Raw genomic sequence first — 23,553 nt, 5'->3', positions numbered from 1 at the left:
TCCTGGAGTCTGGACTGACCAATCCAAGGAGGATGTGTAGATCTCTCTACGTCATGAAGCCCTGACCTACGATACTTGATTGGACTAAAACTTTTGTTTACACCCCTTTACTGCTTGGTCTAGAGTTTCTTTCAAACAATAAAAAGGGCACTTGGTCAAGAGCCAGTCATGGAGATAGATGTAACTGACTTGCTGTCCAGTTATTTAGTCTCGAAGTGCACTCATGACATTTTTAATTAGAAACAGCAGCCGGATCTCGAGAGATCCTTTGAGTCTCATCATCATCGTCATTTTGAACCTTGACAACAGAAAGAATGTATAACGAACAGAGATGTATTTTACAGCATACTGGGAAAGATTGAGGAGTGGAATACTCCCCAAACTTTCTGTTCTAGTCCCAAGGTCAATGATGCATTCTGTATAATTGAATCTATCCAATACACGAGTTTCAGTTGGAAACGCTGGCTCAAAGAGAACATGTCTTGTGTGATCATTGTCTGTTTCATTAACATCAGCTTTGATATATAGCTAATACGGCACCGGCCTCTGAATATCCTAAACGAAGATACCATTAGCTATCTTCAACTAAATTTCTCCCTTGACAATCAAGTCCCAACTATTATATATGAGATTGGATTGTATGACAGTACCAAGTTCACATATAACAAACAGACCTACCTTCATGACATAATCAATGTCAAATTGTTTTTCCAGTACACTGCGGTGCCTATAAAATAACAAATAAATGGATTTCATTAAAGCAAATTTATTAAACTACCTGGCAAATCATTAAAGAATACCTAACATTTTTTTGTATTGTAACATTATGACGTTTTGAAATATACTTCATTACCTTATTTTGTCTCTTCCCTCCCATACACTATTCTATTCCAGGTTAATGCTCTTTGGAAGCTTCTTTCAACTGATGCTCCGCAAAGATCCTATACTATATACAGAGTACAAGAATCGCCCTGTCTGAGTACAGGGGTGGGGAGGAGGCAGGCTTAGACGGGGAAAGTCCTGTACACATACGGAACATGGCATATGGATTCTTGTTGAGAAGAAGATGAAAGCAGCTTTGAAAGAATCATGAACTAGGTATTAACATAGCACTGCAGCAAAAAGTTTAGTTACTCTTGAGGTGGATAATAAACAGGGATCAACATATGTGTTGTGTAAACTGTACTGTACAGAGTAGCCACAATGTTATATATGTGGAAACAAATTCTGCACATAATACAAATTTATCTCCATGTTAAAATCTATTAGCCAACATCACATATGAAGGGAATCTTTAATGTCTAGTGTTCCACTACATGTAATATTATAAAAGGTTATATTCTTTTTATCCTACCCATAAGCATTAAAAACATAACATGGAAGTTAGTTAACAACATGCATTTAACATTCATAGCAGGAATAGAACGAATATGTGATATTACATGATCCATAAACACCTTAATAGGGGGGTCCAGAACAGAAACATTTTAGTGCAAAGAAGTTGCAAAAAAGTTTAGATGGGACTAGGAAGTACAAACCATCAAGGGCCCGGTAAGTATCACAATGGGAATCGGTGAAGGTTAGTATTGCTTCTTCCTTTTTTTTTTTAAATTCTAAACAATTTGCAAATAAATATTTTCTTGCTGGACAACCTCTGTAAGGGCTCATGCGCACGTAACTGCTAAATACTCTGCGGCAATTTGACAGCACATGTGCGTGTCAAATTGCTGCAGAAACACTGCATAATGGATGCAGTTTTTTTGTACAAAAAAAGCCGACTTCATGCACAACGGCTGCTGCCCCCACCATAGACAGAGTGGGAGCTACATCCATAGCGCACGGAATAATTGACATGCTCATTTTATGAACGCACGGATTTGGGTCAAAATTTTTGCACCCAAATCGCTGCATTCAAAAAAGCATCGTGTCATGCACAATCTACATAGATTGTGCAGGGGACGCAGGACGCATGCATTTACGCTGCAGTGCTATACGCAGCGTAAATGCATGCAATTACGCAACGTGCGCACGAGCCCTAAAGCAGATGCCTGAAATTAAAAAAAAAAAAATAATATTCCATTTTTGTCCATGATTCTACACTATTTTCTGTCCATAGATACAGTACCATATAAAGTCTAATTATATTAACTTAATTCGCTGCTGTGTTTACCATAATTACTTATTTATTCAAATATCCTAAAGAGGTGGTCAGGGGCTGAGCAGTTAAGTGTGCCTGTTCATCTACTTGTTTTCCAACTATGTTTGCCCTTCTTTTTTTTAAAGGGAATCTGTCACTAGGTTTTTGCTACCCCAGCTGAAAGCAGCATGACGTAGGGGCAAAGACCCACATTCCATTTTGGTATCACTGTCTAGATTATTTATAAAATCACTTTTATCTGCTGCAGGTGTACCAGTTCTCTGAATGTTGAGCTCTGAATAACCCTGCCCACACCACTGATTGGAGATTTCTGTGTATACTGTGCATAGGCAGAAAGCTGCGAATCAGTGATGGGGTGGGGTTATACATAGCTCATGAATTTGGAGGACTACATGGCAGGAGGATTACTAGCCATCAAGTGATAAACTCCTGATATAATAATGATTTTATCAAAACAGCCAAGTATTACATCACTGAAATCAGAGTCTCTGTCTCTATATTATGCTGCTCTTCGATTAGGTGGTAAAATGCTGGAGAGCAGATAAATAGAATACAAGTAGCTGGAAAGGTGCACTTAACTGCTCGGCCATGCCAAGGATGCATTGAGCACCAAATTAGCATATCTGAAGAAGGAACAATTTCTACCAAATGCACTGATGGATGTGGGCTCAAAAGACATGATATTTATTAGGGTTATTAACCCTATAAAGAGCTGTGTTTTTTTTGAACAGTTAATTTGTACTGACAGACTGCAATACCATATACAAGCCAAAAACAAGCAGTGATCTTGGACCACCACTTTCGTTCAGCCCTAATATACTACTCAAATCAGGGATGAACAAAAAGTAGTGGGCCCTGGTGGAATAACTGCATATGGGCCCCACTTCTCATAGCTCACCATAAGACACCTAATTATTTCTCTCTAACAATCCATCAATATTTGTGAGCTATATTAGTTCAAGCTCTGATATGCAATTTACACAAAATGTTTTGTAACTTAAAAAAAATGCATTTAGGAATCTTATGACTGGTGCACCCCACTAACTACACTGTGTGCAGAATTATTAGGCAAATGAGTATTTTGATCACATGAAAATTTTTATACATGTTGTCCTACTCCAAGCTGTATAGGCTTGAGAGCCAACTACCAATTAAGTAAATCAGGTGATGTGCATCTCTGTAATGAGGAGGGATGTGGTGTAATGACATCAACACACTATATAAGGTGTGCTTAATTATTAGGCAACTTCCTTTCCTTTGGCAAAATGGGTCAGAAGAAAGATTTGACGGGCTCTGAAAAGTCCAAAATTGTGAGATGTCTTGCAGAGGGATGCATAAGTCTTGAAATTGACAAACTTTTGAATCGTGACCACTGAACAATCAAGCTTTTCATGGCAAGTAGCCAACAGGGTCGCAAGATGCGCATTGGGCAAAAAAAGCGCAAAATAACTGCCCATGAATTGAGGAAAATCAAGCGTGAAGCTGCCAAGATGCCATTTGCCACCAGTTTGGCCATATTTCAGAGCTGCAAAGTAACTGGAGTATCAAAAAGCACAAGGTGTGCCATACTCGGGGACATGGCCAAGGTAAGGAAGGCTGAAAAACGACCACCTTTGAACAAGAAACATAAGATAAAACTTCAAGACTGGGCTAAGAAATATCTTAAGACTGATTTTTCAAAGGTTTTATGGACTGATGAAATGAGAGTGACTCTTGATGGGCCAGATGGATGGGCAAGAGGATGGATCAGTAAAGGGCAGAGAGCTCCACTCCGACTCAGATGCCAGCAAGGTGGAGGTCGGGTACTGGTATGGGCTGGTAACATCAAAGATGAACTTGTGGGAGCTTTTCAGGTTGAGGATGGAGTGAAGCTCAACTCCCAGACCTACTGCCAGTTTCTGGAAGACAACTTCTTCAAGCAGTGGTACAGTAAGACGTCGGTATCGTTCATGACATGGATCCAACTACTCCACAGCGTGGCTGGCCAGTAATGGTCTAAAAGATGAAAAATAATGACATGGCCCCCTTGTTCACCTGATCTGAACCCCATAGAGAACCTGTGGTCCCTCACAAAATGTAAGATCTACAGGGAAGGAAAACAGTACACCTCTAGGAACAGTGTCTGGGAGGCTGTGGTGGCTGCTGCACGCAATGTTGATTGTAAACAGATCAAGCAACTGACAGAATCATGTGTATGGTAGGCTGTTGAGTGTCATCATAAAGAAAGGTAGCTATATTGGTCACTATTTTTTGGGGTTTTGTTTTTGCATGTCAGTAATGTTTATTTCTAAATTTTGTGCAGTTATATTGGTTTACCTGGTTAAAATAAACAAGTGAGATGGGAATATATTTAGTTTTTATTAAGTTGCCTAATAATTTTGCACAGTAATAGTTACCTGCACAAACAGATATCCACTCCAACGTCCAAAAATATTAAGCTTTGATATTTATGAGTTTTTTGGGTTGATTGAGAACATAGTTGTTGATCAATAATAAAAAAAAATCCTCTAAAATAATAATTCTGCACACATTGTAGTTGGCAATCATTAGCTTAGGGAGACTAACGGGAGTGAAATTTTTAGATTTTGAAAACTAAAGAGTTGTGCATTGAGTCCTGGACCATGATATTGGCTGAAACAGATAGGAAACAGATAAGTAATACAGTAAATGTTATACAATGCTTAATGAAGTGATGAAATGTCTAACTAGCAACATGAAGATCAATTCTAATCAAAACATTGAAGTCTGACCTCATAATTGATGCTTGAAGACAAGTTGTTAAATAGTAATTAAAGAGAATCCAATTGAGAGTTTTTTCTAGGACAGTTGCGGATTCAAATACTTCCCAACCAGCAGAGAACACAGCCGCACCCAGCAGCGGGGTCTGACGCCCAGTTTTTCCCAAGTAGTTCAGCAGCAACATTCTAGAAGTAAATTCAAAAGAGCCAATTAGTTACAGTGAAATGAGAATCAAAAGACAATTAAAAAGAAACCATAGGAAAGATTAGATTTAGTAACTGTCATTACTCATCAACACTAATTATATTGTTTGAGACAGAACACAAGAAGAAGAACCTCCCCTACCTCTTCAGAGCTGCATCTTAGCTGTTCCTCACCAGTCTTTGTTGATGTTGCTGCATAGGTGATGTCACCTAGACAGATTATGACCATGCAGTCAATCACTGAGATGAAATAGATGGCACAAGACTGCTAAACCGCTAAACCAAGTGACTGGCAAAAGAATTCCGATATCAAGTAAACAGCCATGTCAACAAAGAGTGTCAAGAAGGAGGGGAGAAACAACACTGGAGCCATAGTAGATATGTAATTATTTTGTTATTTTTAAAGGAGATCAAGACTTTGGACTAGTAATATATGAAAGAAAAACATCGCTTTAGGTATTCTACATGTTTGTCTTTTCGTGCACATAGTTGCAGTTACTTTTCACAGACCATTAAAGGCATGTACACTGCCAAGTAAAAGGGTAACACGGTTCTGAACTTTTAACTTTCAGGCTCAATATCTCACCATCTCACCACGCAGTATAGCGGTGAGCATGAGACTACCTTTATTTTTTTAAACAATCATCTTGGCTATCTCATACATAAATTTGACTTGCACTATTTAGCATATGATTAGTTGATGCTAGTCATGTCACTAGACTGTTACTGTTTTACTCCTAAAAATCTAAATTAAAATTGTTATGTCTTAGTAAATTGTAAATCCACCTTTGGCTTTCTACACTGCCTGAATCCTTTTGGGCATGCTCTCTATCAGATTCAACATGTCTCGACCAAAATCTGATCCCAGGTCACTCTTGCACATTCCCAATATTGGTGAATACTGGTAGACTCTCTTGGGCATGTACACAGCTTTTTCTTCATCTGTACCCACTAGTGTTTGATTGGGTTGAGGTCTGGGGACTGTGGGGGCCAGTTCAGTGCCTTTACTTTATTGACATGGAACCATTTCTTAGCCAATCTCAACATATGCTTTGTGTTGTTGTTCTGCTGGAATATTGTCGTCCTTTTCATACTCATAGTACTTGAGTGTACGAAATAAGTGGTCTTATATAAGGATAAGGCTGCACATCAAACTTAGATAATGGTATAATGCCTCAAGCATATGGAAAAATATTGGAAAATACAATGAAAAAATGCTACTTGCTAACTTGAACATGTGAATAATGAATTGCATACCTGCCATGAATATTAGGAAAAAGGAGATATTTAGCAATCGCATTGATCAATGTAACTGAGCCCCAAAACCTCGTCAAGGTATATCTCTATATTGGGGTCCCTAGCTCTGTGACCCTAACTGTGTGTCATCTCATTGCAATTAAAAACTGCTGTGGGTGGAGAGGGGTAACCAAGGACTGTCTTATATAGGAGATGGAAAAAACATGGCCGAAAGGGGCGGAGCTGTGTTCACATATATTAGTGTTCACTTCAGTTATCCTATTCAGAAATAAGTGGTCTTGTAGGATGCTCAAATATAGCTCAGCATTGAGACCACCATCGATCCTCAAGTATCCAACGCCTTTGCTGAGAAATATCTCCATACAGGCTTCCTCCACCGAACTTGACAGTTTCTTCAATTTCTAGATCCGTTCAGAAATACTACCGGTGCCACGAGTGTCACTACAAAGACAGTGTGAGCTTAGGGAGATTAATACATGGCTTAGAAATTGGTGCAGGAAGGAAGGGTTCGGGTTCATGGAGAACTGGGCCGACTTCCCAGTCGGCTACAGGCTCTACGGTAGGGACGGGCTGCACCTCAATGGTGAGGGTGCAGCTGTGGTGGGGGAGAAAATGGTCAGACGGATGGAGGAGCTTTTAAACTAGGATCTGGGGGAGGGAGGATTAGTGGAGCAAATAAGGGGATAGATAGAGCAGATAGAGACAGTGAGACGGTAGGGGTCAATGAAGGATTAGGGGGGCTGGGACATGCAAGGAACGTAGGGAGGCTAGGAATGCGTTAATAGTACCGTGTTTTTCCAAAAATAAGACCTCCCCCAAAAATAAGCCCTAGCAGGGATTTTCAGCATTTTCGGAGAAAGGCTTAAATATAAGCCCCCCCCGAAAATAAGCCCTACTCCCGGATCAATAATGAAGTGTCCGTGCAGCTAAAAAAGATACAGATACTGCAGGACACTTCATTATACACAGCGGCACCGGCAATTACACTCACCCGACACTGAGCGGCAGGACCTGCAGTGATCACACACCCGCACACATCAGCTCTCTCACACACACACACACACCAGATCTCACACACACACCAGATCTCACACACACACATCGGATCGCACACATAATCAGATCGCATACGCAAACATCAAATCACACACACAAACATCGGATCGCACACACATCAGATCGCATACATACCTCATCCAGAGACACCGATCTCTTCTCCTGAGAGGCAGTGCAGTGGAGCGCAAGGAACAGGACCTGCGGCCGGACACGTGACTTGCTCTCATTCCCTGCGGCCGTAAGTGCTGGATGTGATGTGATATGTGTATGTATGTGTGTGTGTGTGTGTGTGTGTGTGTGTCTACGAACGGCTGTGTTTTTCTGCGATTGGCTGTGTGCGTCTGTGATCGGATGTGTGTATCTGTGATCGGCTGTGTATGCCTGCGATCGGATGTGTGTATCTGTGATCGGCTGTGTGTGTGTGTGTGTGAGATCTGCTGTGTGTGATCTGCTGTGTTTGTGTGATCTGCTGTGTGTGCCTGTGATCTGCTGTGTGTGTCAGCTAGCAGCAGGGTAGGACGGCGTGCAGCACCGACTGGAGATCAGAGGAGGACCTTGGAATCACGCAGACGTCCTGGTCTGGTGAGTATGAGTCTCCTGGGAAGTGGGGGGGGGTCTGCTTTTTTGGGGGGTAAACTTACCCTCAACCGTGTTTCTCCAAGAATAAGACCTCCTCCAAAAATAAGCCCTAGTGCTTTTTTGGGGGGCAAAAAAAATATAAGACAGTAAGACAGTGTCTTATTTTTGGAAAAACACGGTATTAAATGTCTACTAGCAAATGCAAGAAGTCTTGCAAACAAAATTAATGAATTGGAGACTCTTATGTGAACCATGGATTATGATGTGGTGGGCATTACAGAAACCTGGCTGGATGAAAACCATGACTGGGTCACAAACGTAGAGGGTTACACTACATTTAGGAAGGACAGGAAAGACAAAAAAGGTGGTGGGGTTTGTATATTTGTCAAATCTAACCTAAAGACTGTGTTGAATGAGGACATTGGGGGGAACTGCAACAATGTAGAGTCAATATAGGTAAATGTACATGGGGATGGGAATAATGAAAAAATGCTAATTGGAGTTTGCTATAAGCCTCCTAACGTACCTGAACAGGTAGAGGGTGAAATGATGGAACAAATTGAAAAGACAGCTAATAATAATAATAATCGGGTTCTTATTATGGGGGATTTCAACTATCCAGACATTCAGTGGGACACAGAATCTTCTGGTTGTGCTAAAAGCTGTAAGTTCTTATCTACTATTCAAGACAATTTCCTCTCTCAGATGGTAGAGGAACCGACGAGGAGAAATAATTTGCTAGATCTGGTCCTGTCAAATAGACCAGATACAATTTCAGATCTACAGGTCCGGGAGCATTTGGGCACCAGCGATCATAATACGGTAAGCTTCAAAGTAATATTCAATAGAACATTTAAAAGGGGAAATGCTAAAACCTGGAATTTTAGGAAAGCTGATTTCAACAAATTAAGGGAAAAGCTTAAATGTGTAGATTGGGACAATGTCTTGGTAACTGGGGATACCGAACATAAATGGGGGAAGTTTAAGGATACACTGCTAGAGTCCTGTAAAAAACCTATACCCTCTGGTAATAAAATGTACAAGAATAAAAAGAAACTACTATGGATAAATAAGACTGTACAAAGTATAATAAAACAAAAACAAAGGGTGCTTAAAGGCTAAGAATACAGAAATAGAATTTCAGAAGTATAAAGATATTAATAGGAAATGTAAAAAATAAATCAAGCAAGCAAAACTAGCTACTGAAACAAAAATCGCCAAGGACATTAAAATAAATCCTAAAATCTTTTATAAATACATTAATGCCAAAAGGAAAACAAAGGATAGCATTGGCCTCTTAAAATACAATAACAAGTTAGTTATAGAGGACAAACAAGAGACTAAGATATTAAACAGGCACTTCTCATCTGTGTTCACCAAGGAACTGACTGTTCCAGGGATCATTCAACAAGTGAAAAATCAAAGTTCACCATCTGATATAATTAATTTAACACAAGAAGAAGTACGCCTGCGTCTGAGTAAATTAAACATGGACAAATCCCCCGGGGCCAGATGGCATTCATCCACGAATATTGAGGGAATTGAGCTCAGTAATCAACAAACCGCTGTATCTTATTTTCTTTGACTCGCTTGTAACAGGGTTGGTGCCTCAGGATTGGAGGATTGCTGATGTGGTTCCGATATTTAAGAAAGGTAAGAGGGTAGATCCAGGCAACTACAGTCCAGTAAGCCTGACATCAGTAGTATGTAAAGTTTTTGAGGGCATTTTAAGGGATGACATGCAAAAATATATTGCAGAAAATAATATAATAACTGACAGAGAGCATGGATTCATGAAAGATAAGTCGTGTCTAACCTACCTGATGGGGTTCTATGAGGGGGAAAATGCAAATCTGGATATTGGTAATGCAGCTGATGTGATTTATTTGGACTTTGCAAAGGCATTTGATACTGTACCACATAATAGCCTTAATAAAGCTCAAGAAGCAAAGACTAGGGGAGACTATATGCAACTGGGTAAGGAATTGGCTAAAAGATAGGAAACAAAGAGTAGTCATAAATAGTACATACTCTAAATGGGCTACAGTCAGCAGTGGGGTGCCGCAGGGATCTGTGCTAGGACCAATTCTTTTTAATCACTTTATTAATGACCTTGTGGATGGGATTGATAGTAAAGTGTCAGTCTTTGCTGATGACACCAAACTATGTAGGATATTAAAAACTGACCTTGATAGTACAATATTACAAAAATATCTGGATAAGATGTCAGAATGGGCAGATACTTGGCAAATGAGATTTAATGTTGATAAAAGTAAAGTAATGCACCTAGGACGGTGTAATCCTATAACTGCGTATACATTAAATGGAAGTAAACTCGGGATTACAGAACAGAAGGACTTGGGTATTCTCATTACAAATAAGCTGAGCAGCAGCACTCAATGTCAAGCAGCAGCTGCTAAAGCAAACAAGATTTTAGGGTGTATAAAAAGAGAAATTAGATCCCGTGATCCCAACATATTGTTATCTCTCTATAAATCACTTGTGAGGCCACATCTAGAACATTGGATTCAGTTTTGGGCTCCACATTTTAAAAAGGACATTCAGAAGTTAGACTAAGTTCAAAGGCGGGCAAATAGACCACTACAAGGAATGGAAGGCCTCACATATAATGGTAGGTTGAAAAAGTTAGATATGTTTAGCTAAGAAAAAAAGACATCTCAGAGGAGATCTCATTTATATGTATAAATACATGTGTGGTCAATATAAAAGGACTGGCACATGACTTATTCCTTCCAAAGACAATACTAACGACCAGGGGGCATACACTGCGAGTGGAAGAAAAGCGATTCTGGCAGCTAAATAGGAAAGAGTTCTTTACAGTTAGAGCAGTCAGACTGTGGAATGCCCTACCACAAGAGGTAGTAATGGCAGATACTATAAAAGCTTTTAAAAAAGGGATGGATGATTTCCTCAGTACACATAACATTGTTGGTTATAAATGACTTAAGGACAAAATGTAGAACTGGTGGAGGAAGGTTGAACTAGGTCTTTTTTCAACCTAAGTAACTATGTAACTATGTTACCCCCTTTTTCCCTTGTTTCTTCCAGACTCATTTGCACCTATCAGAGCCTAGTCTACTGACTTTCATCTCCTGGCTCCAGATTGACCATTTACAATCTTCTACTTTACACTTTTCATAGTTTTTATGAAGCATATGAGCCACCTTCACTGCAGTGTTTGTCGTGCCAGAACTGATTGACCTTGTGATGAGCCGATTGGTTCACTCCGATATTTTGGATGTCCACCTCTTGGCTTTTGAACAGATGGACGGACTTCATTTCATATTCTTACAACTGTTATGAAACTCACTTGATGCAGTTTGGCGTCTTTCTTTGCTGAAAGACCGCTATCGATTTGCTGGATGACCAGTTTCTCTTTAATTGGGAAATCTTCATCATGGCTGCTCCTTGATTCAAACCAGTGAACTTTTACTTGGGAATGAACATAATAACACATTAGGGTGCTTTACACGCTGCGACATCGCTAGCGATATATCATTGGGGTCATGTCGTTAGTGCCGCACATCCGGCGCCATTAGCGACATCGCAGTGTGTGACACCAAGGAGCAACAATCAACGATCGCAAAAACGGCAAAAATCGTTGATCGTTGACACGTTGCTCCTTTTCATAATATAGTTGGTGGTGCATGCCGCTGGTTGTTCGTCGTTCCTGCGGCGTCACACATCGCTATGTGTGACGCCGCAGGAACGACGAACATCTCCTTACCTGTATCCACCGGCAATGAGGAAGGAAGGAGGTGGGCGGCATGTTCCGGCCGCTCATCTCTGCCCCTCCTCTGCTATTGGGTGGCCGCTTAGTGACGCCGCTGTGACGCTGAACACACCTCCCCCTTGAAGGAGGGATTGTTCAGCGGTCACAGCAACGTCACTGAAAAGGTATGTGCGTGTGATGCTGCCGTGGCGATAATGTTCACTACGGCAGCGATTACCAAATGTCGCACGAACGACGGGGGCGGGTGCTTTCGCGCACGACATCGCTAGTGTCAGGGCCAGGCGGTCGGGCAGACCCAGGAGGTGGATCCACTGGTCCGAACTCTAAGATGGTGGTAAGGAGTCCGGTAGCTGAAGCACTATGGGCAGCAGAACAGTCCGTGCAAGTGAGTGTAACGGAGAAGTCCCTGGGACCACGGAGTCACAGATGGTAGTCCGGGTGACGTAGCTCAGGTTCGGAAGCCGAGATGAGGTCAGGCGGGGTCCGGAACCTTTGGAGCGAGATGACGGGTCACCGCAGGGATCCGAGATGGTACGGACTGTCAGATGGCAGACGGACAGCGTGCGGGGTTCGGGATTCAGCAGGACCGGATGCCGAGGCAGGATCAGCTCTAGAAGAGAGATACGTGAGTATGGCAAGGAGACACAAGGAGACCTGACTCCTAGCTTGGAAAACACGAAGATCAGGCCCCGCCCCCTTGGACAATAAACCCTTATATACCCTGTACCTGTTTAGCTTCATTTCCTGTTAATGGACGCTGGCCCTTTAAGAAAGGGTCAGTGACCGCGCGCGCGCCCTAATGCGCATGCGCGCCGCCCGGGTGCCAGAAGCCAGGGAAGGAAGCTGAGGGGAGGACGCAGGGGAGCCGGCCAGGGCCTGGGAAGCCGTCAGACGCCGGGATCGGAGGCCAGGGAACCTGGGAAGGACGGGCACCGGAGGCTGGAGAGCGGGGAGCGTGTCAGGTGAGCCGGGGAGCGGGGCTGAGGACCCGGGGAGCGGGGCAGAGGACCCGGGGAGGGGAGCCGAGGACCCGGGGAGCGTGACAGCTAGCTATTGCTAGCGATGTCTCAGCGTGTAAAGCACCCTATTGAGCTATTAGGGAATGTAAGAACAGGTTGTAATTTGCACTACACAGGAAGAATTTTTTTTTTCAGACGACGGAGTAATATGACAAGAATCTGCATAACTAAACATATGCTACATAGTTGCAAGTCACATGTAGGAGATAGCCAAGATGATTGTCTATAAAATAAAGGTGGTCTCATGCTCAAAGCTGTAGTGGATGGTGAGATTTGGAGCCTGAAAGTTAAAACTTCAAAACATTGTTACCCTTTTGCTTGTCACTTTAAATCTAAACTGGTATACTGAATTACTTTCTGAAAGCATTCACATTCTTCAAAAGTGAGACCTACAGTATTTCTTCTCATGTTACCTTTACTATACAAAGAGCCACGCTATGAAAAAAAATTCACAATGTGGTAGATAGGTTTTATTACAATATTACAATGGGTTTCTAAAGTGGACAATACCTTAGCATTAGAGTTTGGGAGAATTGATATGCAAGACTCCGGACCACTGCCATTCTCAGTAATCTGTGAAAGCTGGACGGGAAACATGAGAATCTTACCTCCTGGCTCTTCTTTTGATTAGCAGGGCTGGCACGACGTGTGTGTGTGTGTGTGTGTGTGTGTGTGTGTGTGTGTGTGTGTGTAATGATGACATCTTGCCAGCATGGCTAATCAAGAAAAGAGCCGCAAATGCTGGACTGTAAGGAGATTCGTAGGCCTCCGTTCCTGCGGCCATAGATCACATAGCTGGCCGATGGATCGCAGTTCTGCACATCAATTGTCCCATGTTTGCATCCATCCACGTTGTGGACACTATTGGACATATATCTCATGAATGTACATACCATACACTAGCAAAATACATAGATTTACTTTTATTTTGATCACTCTAATCATAGAAATAATTGCCATTACTTATCCACAGGAGAAAATCATATTGGTCCTGAATGAATATTCACCAACAGCTTAGAAACCACATAAAGTGATAAAGGTTTGGAGCAAAAAGTGAATAGATAGATGGGTTTATATGTCTAACAAGCAGTCTGTTCCCAATGATACTCGAGTGTTGCTAACTCCACTGAGCAGGGGGATGTGGTGGGAGTACGGTTACAAAGACGCTGGCTCTAGCCCAAAGTGCTGAGAACCCTAGCAACAGGATGATTCTTTGCTGTTAAATCATTTTTTTTAATTTAAAAGAATTAAAGATATATTTGATTCCAATCACAGTAGTAAAATAAAGACATTTTCATCTATACTGGAATTCCTCATTCTGCTACCCTCCTCCGATCTGCCTCAGTCATTATCACATAACAGGGCAGGAAAAAATTAGGCTGCTTATTTTTGATGTGGATCACAGTGCTCAATAAAGGAGTCAGCCCCTGTTCACACCTCTATTTTTAAAATTCCATGACTCTGAGACTATTCTGGGAACATATAAATTGACTTAATGCAGGGAAAAGGCCTGTGAAAATAAATAAAAAACAACCACATTATTCACCCATTTAATCTTCTGCCACATCAGCCCGCTGTTCTGGGCGGTCTCTATTCACGTCACTGCAACTAATCATGAGTCATATACCAGCAAGACAACTGCAACCAGCTTCCAAAAAATGTCTATCACCCAGATAACTCTTTTATATATAAAAAATAATGGTTATGCAATTACCGAGCAGAGGACTTTTGGTCGTCTTTTTTTGTCATATTTGTGGCAACTTTGCCGCTGGTGTCTTTCAGTTTTAAATTTTATATATAGAACATATGCACAGCAAATCATTTTGACAATGCTGTGCATATATTCAATCTTTTTTGAGTTTATTGCATGCCTTCTTAGGCGCAAGCCACCTCAAAAAGATTGAGGTGCACATATCCATAGTCATTTGTCACATCGAAATCTTAGTATGTGCTGAGCAGGAATGTATACGTGGCATTACGATGTGTCACTTTACAGAGCATAGACTCTCATGTAGGAACACAGTTTAACTATGATTAGTTTGACCAACTTTCCGCTGGGTTTTATTTTATTTTAAGTATAGAAGAGCAAGATAGCAGCTCTTCTCTATCGTTATTAAAAACAAAAGCCTTAAAGATGGTGAAACATAAGCATAGTTGACTACATTTGACTATTAGTCGGGCTTTACACGCTGCGACATCGCTAGCATTTGCTAGCGATGTCGAGCGCGATAGCACCCACCCCCATCGCACATGCAATATCTGGTGCTTGCTGCTGTAGTGAACATTATCGCTACGGCAGCTTCACATGCACATACCTGGTCGGCGACGTCGCTGTGACCACTGAACAATCCCTCCTTCAAGGGGGAGGTGCGTTCGGCGTCACAGCGACATCACTAAGCGGCCGGCCAATAGAAGCGGAGGGGCGGAGAAGAGCGGGACATAACATCCCGCCCACCTTCTCCCTTCCGCATTGCCGGTGGACGCAGGTAAGGAGATGTTTGTCGTTCCTGCGGTTTCACACACAGTGATGTGTGGTGCTGCAGGAACGACAAACAACATCATATCTGCAGCAGTAACGACATTATGGAAATGAACGACGTGACACAGATCAGCGATTTTTTACGCTTTTGCGCTCGTTCATCGTCGCACCTAGGATTTACACATTGCGATGTCGCTACCGGAGCTGGATGTGCGTCACTAACGACGATATATCGGTAGCGATGTCGCAACGTGTAAAGCCCGCCTTAGAGTCGGAGGCTCCGCCAACCATTACCTCTGAATCCCTTTTTTGTGGCTTTCCAATGTAGTTGCTCATCAGATTCTGAGATTGTGATGTGAACCCGCCTGTCACATGGTGTTTGGCTCCAAACTCGCTGAGTGTCATGGTGGCATCTGCCGCTGCTCACACTGCAGAGTCTGACACTCCTTGCTATGCCTCTTTTGGTGCTTCTGAGTTACACAGACAGGTGGACATCAACCAGCTTTGTTCTCATTAGTGATCAGGCTTGCAGGAGTCAATTTCTGCTAGCCTGCTGGTTACCTCTTGATCACATGTTGTAGGAAACCTATCACAGTCACTCCCTGCCTTTTTAAAGCTGGAGGAGCCTGTCTTCCCAAGAGGGTTATAACTTTAGCTACACCGGTCTGTGTGCTTTTGTATCCCAGTCCTGCCAGTGATTGTATTGCTTTGTGTGTGGAGGTTTGTGGAGTTCTCCCCTTGTCTTGTTGTTTACTCCCTGCTCTTATTTTCCTCCTTATCACTGTTTGTCTAATACCTCTGTGTGATCAAGTTTTGGTTTCTCATTTGTCCTTATCTGTGGGTTCAACCATTCCTGTCTCGGCTCATCCCTGAGGTGAGGGAGAGGAGGTATTAGATCAGGGCTGTCCAGGAGTAGGTCCAGGAAGGTGGCCCAGACAGTCAACATTAATCGTATCTTTGGGATCAGGGACAGCTAGAGCCCCCCTAGCCTGAGGGCCATTTTAGGAACCCCGGTCAGTTATCCCATCACACCCCGTGATAAGCCCCTTGGTTTTGTTAATTCTGTAAGGTTTTCTTACAATTTTGGAGATGCTGGTGTTAAGCTAACCACTGCTGTTTTCAGAGATTAACTTTTGCAGTTTGATCAGAGGTGAAATTAACTAAATTCATCAACTACTTTTTACATCAATATCTTTTGTCTCATTTTGGCAAGTACTTTTTTTTTTAGTTTAAACTTTTGCAATAATCTGCATTATTCATTCTTCTTACACATTTCACTCACTGGACACAGTGACCTTCTCACAGCTTTACCCAGAAAAGACTAATATCTGTGCCATGCTGCCCAGAATAGTCAATGCGGGTGGGGGGATTTAAAGCTGTTTGTGCTCCAAAATCAGCTTTATAGGACATGAAGAAATATGTCCCATCGCTAATGCTTTCGGAGGATAGCTGACTGAATACACAACAGATTGACCATAAATGTTGGCTGACATTTATTTCATGTGTAGCAGGAATATTTTAATCAAAGTACATACCGTACTCTATAATAGGAATCCAAATTGTACAGAGAGCAATAATTAATAGAGATGATCGAATACCTCAATTAATCGGCTTCGCGAATATTTTCCGAATAGGTCGTCACTATTCACGAATATTCGATGCGCAATGTAAAGGCTGCTTTACACACAAAGAAAATCGCTAGTCTATGGGAAACCCAAATAACAACTATTCGGAACTATTCGGGCTTCCCGTAGACTTACATTGCGCATCGAATTCACATAGCGGTGACCTATTCGTCGAATATTCGCAAAGCCGAATAATTGAGGTATTCGATCATCCCTAATAATTTACTTTTTGGATTTCTTTTAGAACTACTGATCATATCCATATATGATTTAAAAAAAAAAAAAGCATTTCATTAAATATTTTACAGCAATCAGATTTAGCAGAGATTTTAATGGATCTTACCCGCCCATGGAAACCCCAGCTGCCATAAGTGGAGCTTCTGGGTATAGAGCATGCACATGCTGGATGACAGTCTCTAAATCTTCTGTGTTAGCAGCACAATATGTCCTTGGTGTCTAAGAAGAATAGATACAAGACACTTCAATAAGTCTGTCTGTGATAAAGTTCACATAGCGGACATACAGTAAAAAGTAATAAACTTTTCAGCTGTAAAACAAAAGATACACACGTGGTCAAAATTGCTGGTAGTCCTCGTCTAATGAAAGAAAAACCCACAATGGTCACAGAAATAATGAAAAATCTCTGAAAATGAACAAATGAAAGTCAGACATTGCTTTTCAACCATGCTTCCATAGAATTTAAAAAAAAATAAAACTCATGAAATAGGCCTGGACAGAAATGATGGTACCCTCCTCCTCCTCCTTAATATTATGTTGCCCAACCTTTTGAGGCAATCCCTGCAACCAAACGATTCATGTAGCTGTCAATGAGACTTCTGCACCTCTCGACAGGTATTTTGGCCACTCCCCAAGAGCAAACTGCTCCAGTTGTTTCGTGTTTGAAGGTTGCCTTTTCCAGACGGCATTTTTCAGCTCTTTCCAAAGATGCTCAATAGGATTTAGGTCAGGGCTCATAAAAGGCCACTTCAGAATAGTCCAATGTTTTCCTCTTAGCCATTCTTGGGTGTTTTTAGTCAGTCTCCTGTTACAGGACCCATGACCTGTGACTGAAACCAAGCTTTCTGACACTGGGCAGCACATTTCTCTCTAGAATCCCTTGATAGTCTTGAGATTTCATTGTACCCTGCACACATTCAATACACTCTGTGCCAGATGCAACAAAGCAGCCCCAGAACATAACAGAGACTCCTCCATGTTTCACAGTAGGGATAGTGTTCTTTTCTTGATATGCTTCATTTTGTCTGTGAACATAGAGCTGACGTGCCTTGCCAAAAATGTTTTATTTTTGTCTATCTTGTCCATAGGACATTATCCCTGAAGCTTTGTGGCTTGTCAACATCTAGTTTCACTAATTCCCATTTGACTTTTTTATGATTTTTTTTCCACAATTGTGTCCTCCTTGGTTGTCTCCCATGAAGTCCACTTTGGCTCAAACAACGACGGATGGTGCGATCTGACATTGATGTTCCTTGAGCTTGAAGTTCACCTTTAATTTATTTAGAAATTTTTCTGGGCTCTTCTGTTACCATTCATATTATCCGTCTCTTTGATTTTTCATCAATTTTCCTCCTGCGGCCACGTCCAGGGAGGTTGGCTACAGTCCCATGAATCTTAAATTTCTGAATAATATGTGCAACTGTAGTCACAGGAACATCAAGCTGCTTGGAGATGGTCTCATAGCCTTTACCTTTAACATGCTTGTCTACAATTTTCTTTCTAATCTCCTGAGACAACTCTTTCCTTTGCTTTTTCTGGTCCATGTTGAGTGTGGTACACACCATGTCACGAAGCAGCACAGTAAGTATCTGTAGCCCTATATACAGGCCCACTGACTGATTACGAGATTGTAGACACTTGTGATGCTAATTAGTTTGCATACCTTGATTTAATATGTCCCTTTTGTCACATTATTTTCAAGGGTACCATCATTTCTGTCCAGGCCTATTTCATGAGTTTATTTTTTAAAAAATTCTGTGAAAGCATAATTGAAAAGTAATGTCTGACTTGCATTTGTTCATTTTCATAGATTTTTTATTTATTATTACTTTTGTCAGATTCAAGTTATTTCTGTGACCATTGTGGGTTTTTCTTTAATTAAACATTTCCATTGCATTGTTTAGAATATACAAATCTTACATGGTCAAAAATAAAAAAAATGAGGTCATAATATGCAGACCACCAGGAGTTAGGTAGGCACAAAAGTCACTAGCCTATACATGACCCTACCTTAAAGAAGCACTCCCCTAAAATTATTTTATGGGGTACACCCAGTGTACTGTAGGCGTATTAATATGTTCACCAATATTAGTCTTCTCCGTTTTCTAGCACCGCTCCTCTGGTCTTCTTCTGAAACACTTGACTGAATTTCCAACTCTCCGGATCATACTGAGGTCTATGTGCAAACCAGAAGTGGTCTGTAGAAGGTATGTGTTGGATATGAATGCATATAAACACTGACAAGCAAAAGAGTAACAAAGTTTTGAAATTTTGACACTTAGGGGTACTTTGCACGCTGCAACATCGCAAGCTGATGCTGCGATGTCGAGCGCGATAGTCCCCGCCCCCATCGCAGCAGCAATATCTTGTGATTTTTGCCTTAGCGAACATTATTGCTACGGCAGCTTCACACGCACTTACCTGCACTGCGACGTCGCTCTTGCCGGTGAACCGCCTCCTTATTGAGGGGGCGTGTCGTGCGGCGTCATAGCGACGTCACACGGCAGGTGGCCAATAAAAGCGGAGGGGCGGAGATGAGCGGGACGTAAACATCCCGCCCCCCTCCTTCCTTTCGCAGAGCCGGCGTTAGACGCAGTGACGCAGGTAGGAGATGTTCCTCGCTCCTGCGGCTTCATACACAGCGATGTGTGCTGCCGCAGGAACGAGGAACAACATCGTACCTGTCACTGCTGCCAAATTATGGAAATGTCGGACCCTACACCGATGATACGATAACGACGCTTTTGCGCTCGTTAATCGTATCAAAAAGGATTTACATACTACGATATCGACTGCGACGCCGGATGTGCGTCACTTTCGATTTGACCCCACCGATATCGCACCTGCAATGTTGTAGTGTGCAAAGCCCGCCTTAGTTTCTATGTCTCACCATCCTCTACAGCTTTGAGTGTGAGACTGCCTTCATTTTATAGACAATCATCTTGCCTATCGCATACATAAATTTGACTTGCAGATTCTTCTCATGTCACTACATTGTTACTGTTTTGCTTCAGGTGGTGAAAAAATCTTTTTCTTCCTGTACATTAAAAAATTATAGCCTGTTCTCAGATTTCCTAATAGCTCAGGGTTTTATTAGGTTGACTTCAACACGAAAGGTCACTGGTTCGAATTGAGGAGCAGCCATAATGAAGATTTCCCCAAGAAAAGAAAAACGGCATCATCCACCTCATCAATAGCCGTCTTTCGGCGAAGAAAATTGCCATACTGCATGATGTGAGTGCCATGACAGTTGGAATAATATGAAATGAAGTCGTCCATCCATTCAAAAGCCAAGAAGTTGGACGTCCAGGTAAAATATCGGCGTCAACAAGTTAACTTATCACAAAATCTATCAGTTCTGGCGCGACAAACATGGAAGTGGAGGTGTGTTGTATGCTTCATGAAAGTGAGATCACAGACGTCAATACAGGCACCGTGCGACGCACATTACACAAGTCAGGAATGGTCACCCGAAAAAAGGTGAAGAAGCCTCAACTTTAATATCATCATAAGAAGCATTGGCTCACGTTTTTAATAAAAAGTAAAACGTAGACAGTAGAAAATTGGAATTGGGTGATTTGGAGGAATGAAACGAAAGTCAATGGACTAGGCTCTGATGGGTGCAAATGGGTTTGGAAAAACAAGAGAAAAGGTAGCTAACAGATCGAGAAATTGAAGGAACTGTCAAGTTCAGTGGAGAAAAATGACGATATGGGGTTGTTTCATAGCCAACAGTGTTGGATAATTGATCAGGATTGATGGTGGTCTCAATGCTGTGGTACGTGAGAATATCCTACAAAAGTAATATGGGTATGAAAAGGACAACATAAGCCGGCTTTACACGCTACGATATATCTAACGAGATGTTGGCGGGGTCACGTCGTAAGTGATGCACATTCGGCATCGTTAGTGATATCGTAGCGTGTGACTGCTACGTGCGACGGTGAACGAGTTGAAATGCTCACCTTCTCGTTCATCGTTGACACGTCGCTCATTTTCTAAAAATCGAACGTCCGGTTGTTCGTAGTTCCCAAGGCAGCACACATCGCTCCGTGTGACACCCCGGGAATGATGAACTGCAGCTTACCTGCGTCCCGCCGGCAATGCGGAAGGAAGGAGGTGGGCGGGATGTCATCTGGCTTGTTTTTGTCTTCAGTCATATCAATAAACATTAGAGCCCCAGGACCGTTGGAAGCCATGCATGCCCAGCCATCATCTACATCCACCATGTGTTACAGAGGATGTGGTGTGTTTTGGGTCATGAGCCGCTCCAAGCCTTCTACATATTCTCTTCTTCCCATCACTCTGGTACAAGCTGATTTTGATTCTTCTATCGAAAGAATGCTTTACCAGAACTGGGCTGCCTTCTTTAGATGTTGGGGTTTTTTTTGGGGGGGGGGTGTGAGGTAAATCCGGAGATATGACGATAAATCATGATATTCAAGTTATGTCAGGAAGCCCTCTCCTGGTGTCACCCCCCCTTTCCTTCACACAACTTGTTTAGCAACCCATCCCATGGCCATCTCCTGTGATATGGAAATTAGGTGATGTGGGAACAAAGGACACAGGATGACTCCCTGCCGTCACCCTGTAACAAGAGTTGTATCTCATTATAAGGCTCTGGAACTAGCCAGACAGAACGACTCCAGTAAAAAATGGTTCATATCTCGCAAGCCATATTTCCGATAAATACGGCAACCATAAAAATGGTGTTTTCGCATGCGGACGATGCTGGCACACCTTTTTTATGGGAGCGGGAGCTTGGGAAATACCCCAGGCGTGATATCAGCCAATGTGGAACTAGTAGACAAGTCATGAAACCTCTCATTCTGTAGCTAAATTCATAACTGTCACAATGAGAGCATTGGCGTCCGCCTACGACGCTCCCAGGCCAAGTTATGGCCATATTCCATGTTGTGGATTTTGTCCATAACTCCAGCCAGGGGTGGAGCAGTGCTCCCTCTGAGGTCACGAAGGTAGGAGGGGACCTGGATTTGCCCAGGTTGATAACCCTACTTCGGCCATTTTCCAGTGTTCTTTCGCTGGGGGTCACGTGCAGGAAACATCTGTGGGAGTTCCTAGAAACCTGGTCTACAGCGCCCCCCTGTGGCCAGATGCACAAGGTAACTGATTGAATTGCATACCTGTTGTAAACCATGCTTTATCTGTAACTGTACTCTGACATATGTATATTCTGTAGATTCCCTATTGTATATATTGTAGTTTCTAGTGTGCTTTAGGCTGATTAAATTATATAATTAATCTTGGGCTGCTCTGGTATCTCGATCTTGAATCCCACGTCTGTGTGTTCGGCTAATAGTTACCGTGAAGCGGTTGGTGGCAGCGAGTTGTGCCAAGGATTATTGTGGGGAGGCCAGTGAGATTCGGGGAGATTTTATATATTCCGCCCGCGGAGGTCGGGGGAATATATACCCTACTCTCACCGGGGACCCTTCAATAATCGGCATAAGTAGTATAGCGGCCTCCTTGCTTATTGTCGGGCAATTCCATAATTGGCCTGACTATAAGAGGGGCGCTAGAGAGCGCGTCACGTGCTCTGTCTGTCGGTCGGGAGGTATAAAGGAGGGGTGACCCCCACTTGTTACCCCCCGATTGTGACGTACTGGTAGCCAGCGCGGGGGATTTCTGAGTGACCCCCCCGGTGGTTTGTGACATATTGGTGGCAAGCGGTGGGATCGAGATAATAGTGTGTGTGAGTGTGAGACCCATACTCCCAGACACTAAAGACTGCCTGCAGCAGCTGTGGCTGCTGGGGTCTTCAGACCAGCTCAACACTAGAGTGTCAGAGTGCAGATACTGTAAGGTGTGTGGAGGCATCAGGTGTCAGTTCTGTGTCAGTGACCAAAAGTCTGCAAGAATGGCTGATGGCACCAGGAGCAGAGCTATGCAACTGGCCAATGCTAAGGCAGGAGCCGAAGAGAGGGAGGACGGTGCTGTGGACAGTAATGAGGAGGTTGCCCACGAGTCCTCCAGGAGCTCGACGCCAGAAAACCGTTCTGCAGAGGACATTGCACAACCTAGCAATTATGGACAAGATGAGGAGCAGCTCACCCAAGGGTCCTCAACGAGCCAGATGCCAGCCCTCCGCTCTGCAAGGGACAGTGAAGCACCAGGCTCCGCAGCGGGCCGCAGATCACCACGTGCCATTCCACCGAGCCTGGGAGGCTCGGATAGCCTTCTCCAAATGGCTATGGCCCTTCTCCAGGCGGGAGACCGGGATACCTACGAGATACTCATGGCAGAGCGCAGGGCAGAGCGGCAGGCAGCGCGTGATGCTGAGGCTGCGGAGCGGCAAGCAGCGCGTGAAGAGCGCCAGGCAGAGCGTGAGGCTGCGGAGCGACAGGCAGACCGTGACTACCAGCTGCATCTAGCTCAGCTCCGGCCCTCATCAGCCACACGTGACCTTCAAGACACCAAACTTCCAAA

The 23,553-nt window shown here is 42.9% G+C and overlaps 1 protein-coding gene across 2 annotated transcripts in view; it reads right to left on the bottom strand.

Moving 5' to 3' along the window:
* Nucleotides 1-23,553, bottom strand: part of ABHD3 (abhydrolase domain containing 3, phospholipase) — a 142,188-nt gene that overhangs the window by 28,294 nt on the left and 90,341 nt on the right. Inside the window, exons 5-7 of one of the 2 annotated variants that reach the window (XM_075314463.1) lie at nucleotides 17,213-17,325; nucleotides 4,909-5,082; nucleotides 679-727 (exon numbers count right to left, since the gene is read on the bottom strand). In XM_075314463.1, the coding sequence (XP_075170578.1) occupies nucleotides 679-727; nucleotides 4,909-5,082; nucleotides 17,213-17,325 (336 nt within the window). The remainder of the gene's footprint in view (nucleotides 1-678; nucleotides 728-4,908; nucleotides 5,083-17,212; nucleotides 17,326-23,553) is intronic. The other variant, XM_075314464.1, reaches the window with a different exon arrangement.

The sequence above is a fragment of the Anomaloglossus baeobatrachus genome, chromosome 6 (genome assembly GCF_048569485.1).
Source record: "Anomaloglossus baeobatrachus isolate aAnoBae1 chromosome 6, aAnoBae1.hap1, whole genome shotgun sequence".
NCBI lineage: Eukaryota > Metazoa > Chordata > Amphibia > Anura > Aromobatidae > Anomaloglossus > Anomaloglossus baeobatrachus.
The sequence above is the reverse complement of the archived record's forward strand: the minus strand, read 5'-3'. Positions and strand labels throughout refer to the sequence as shown.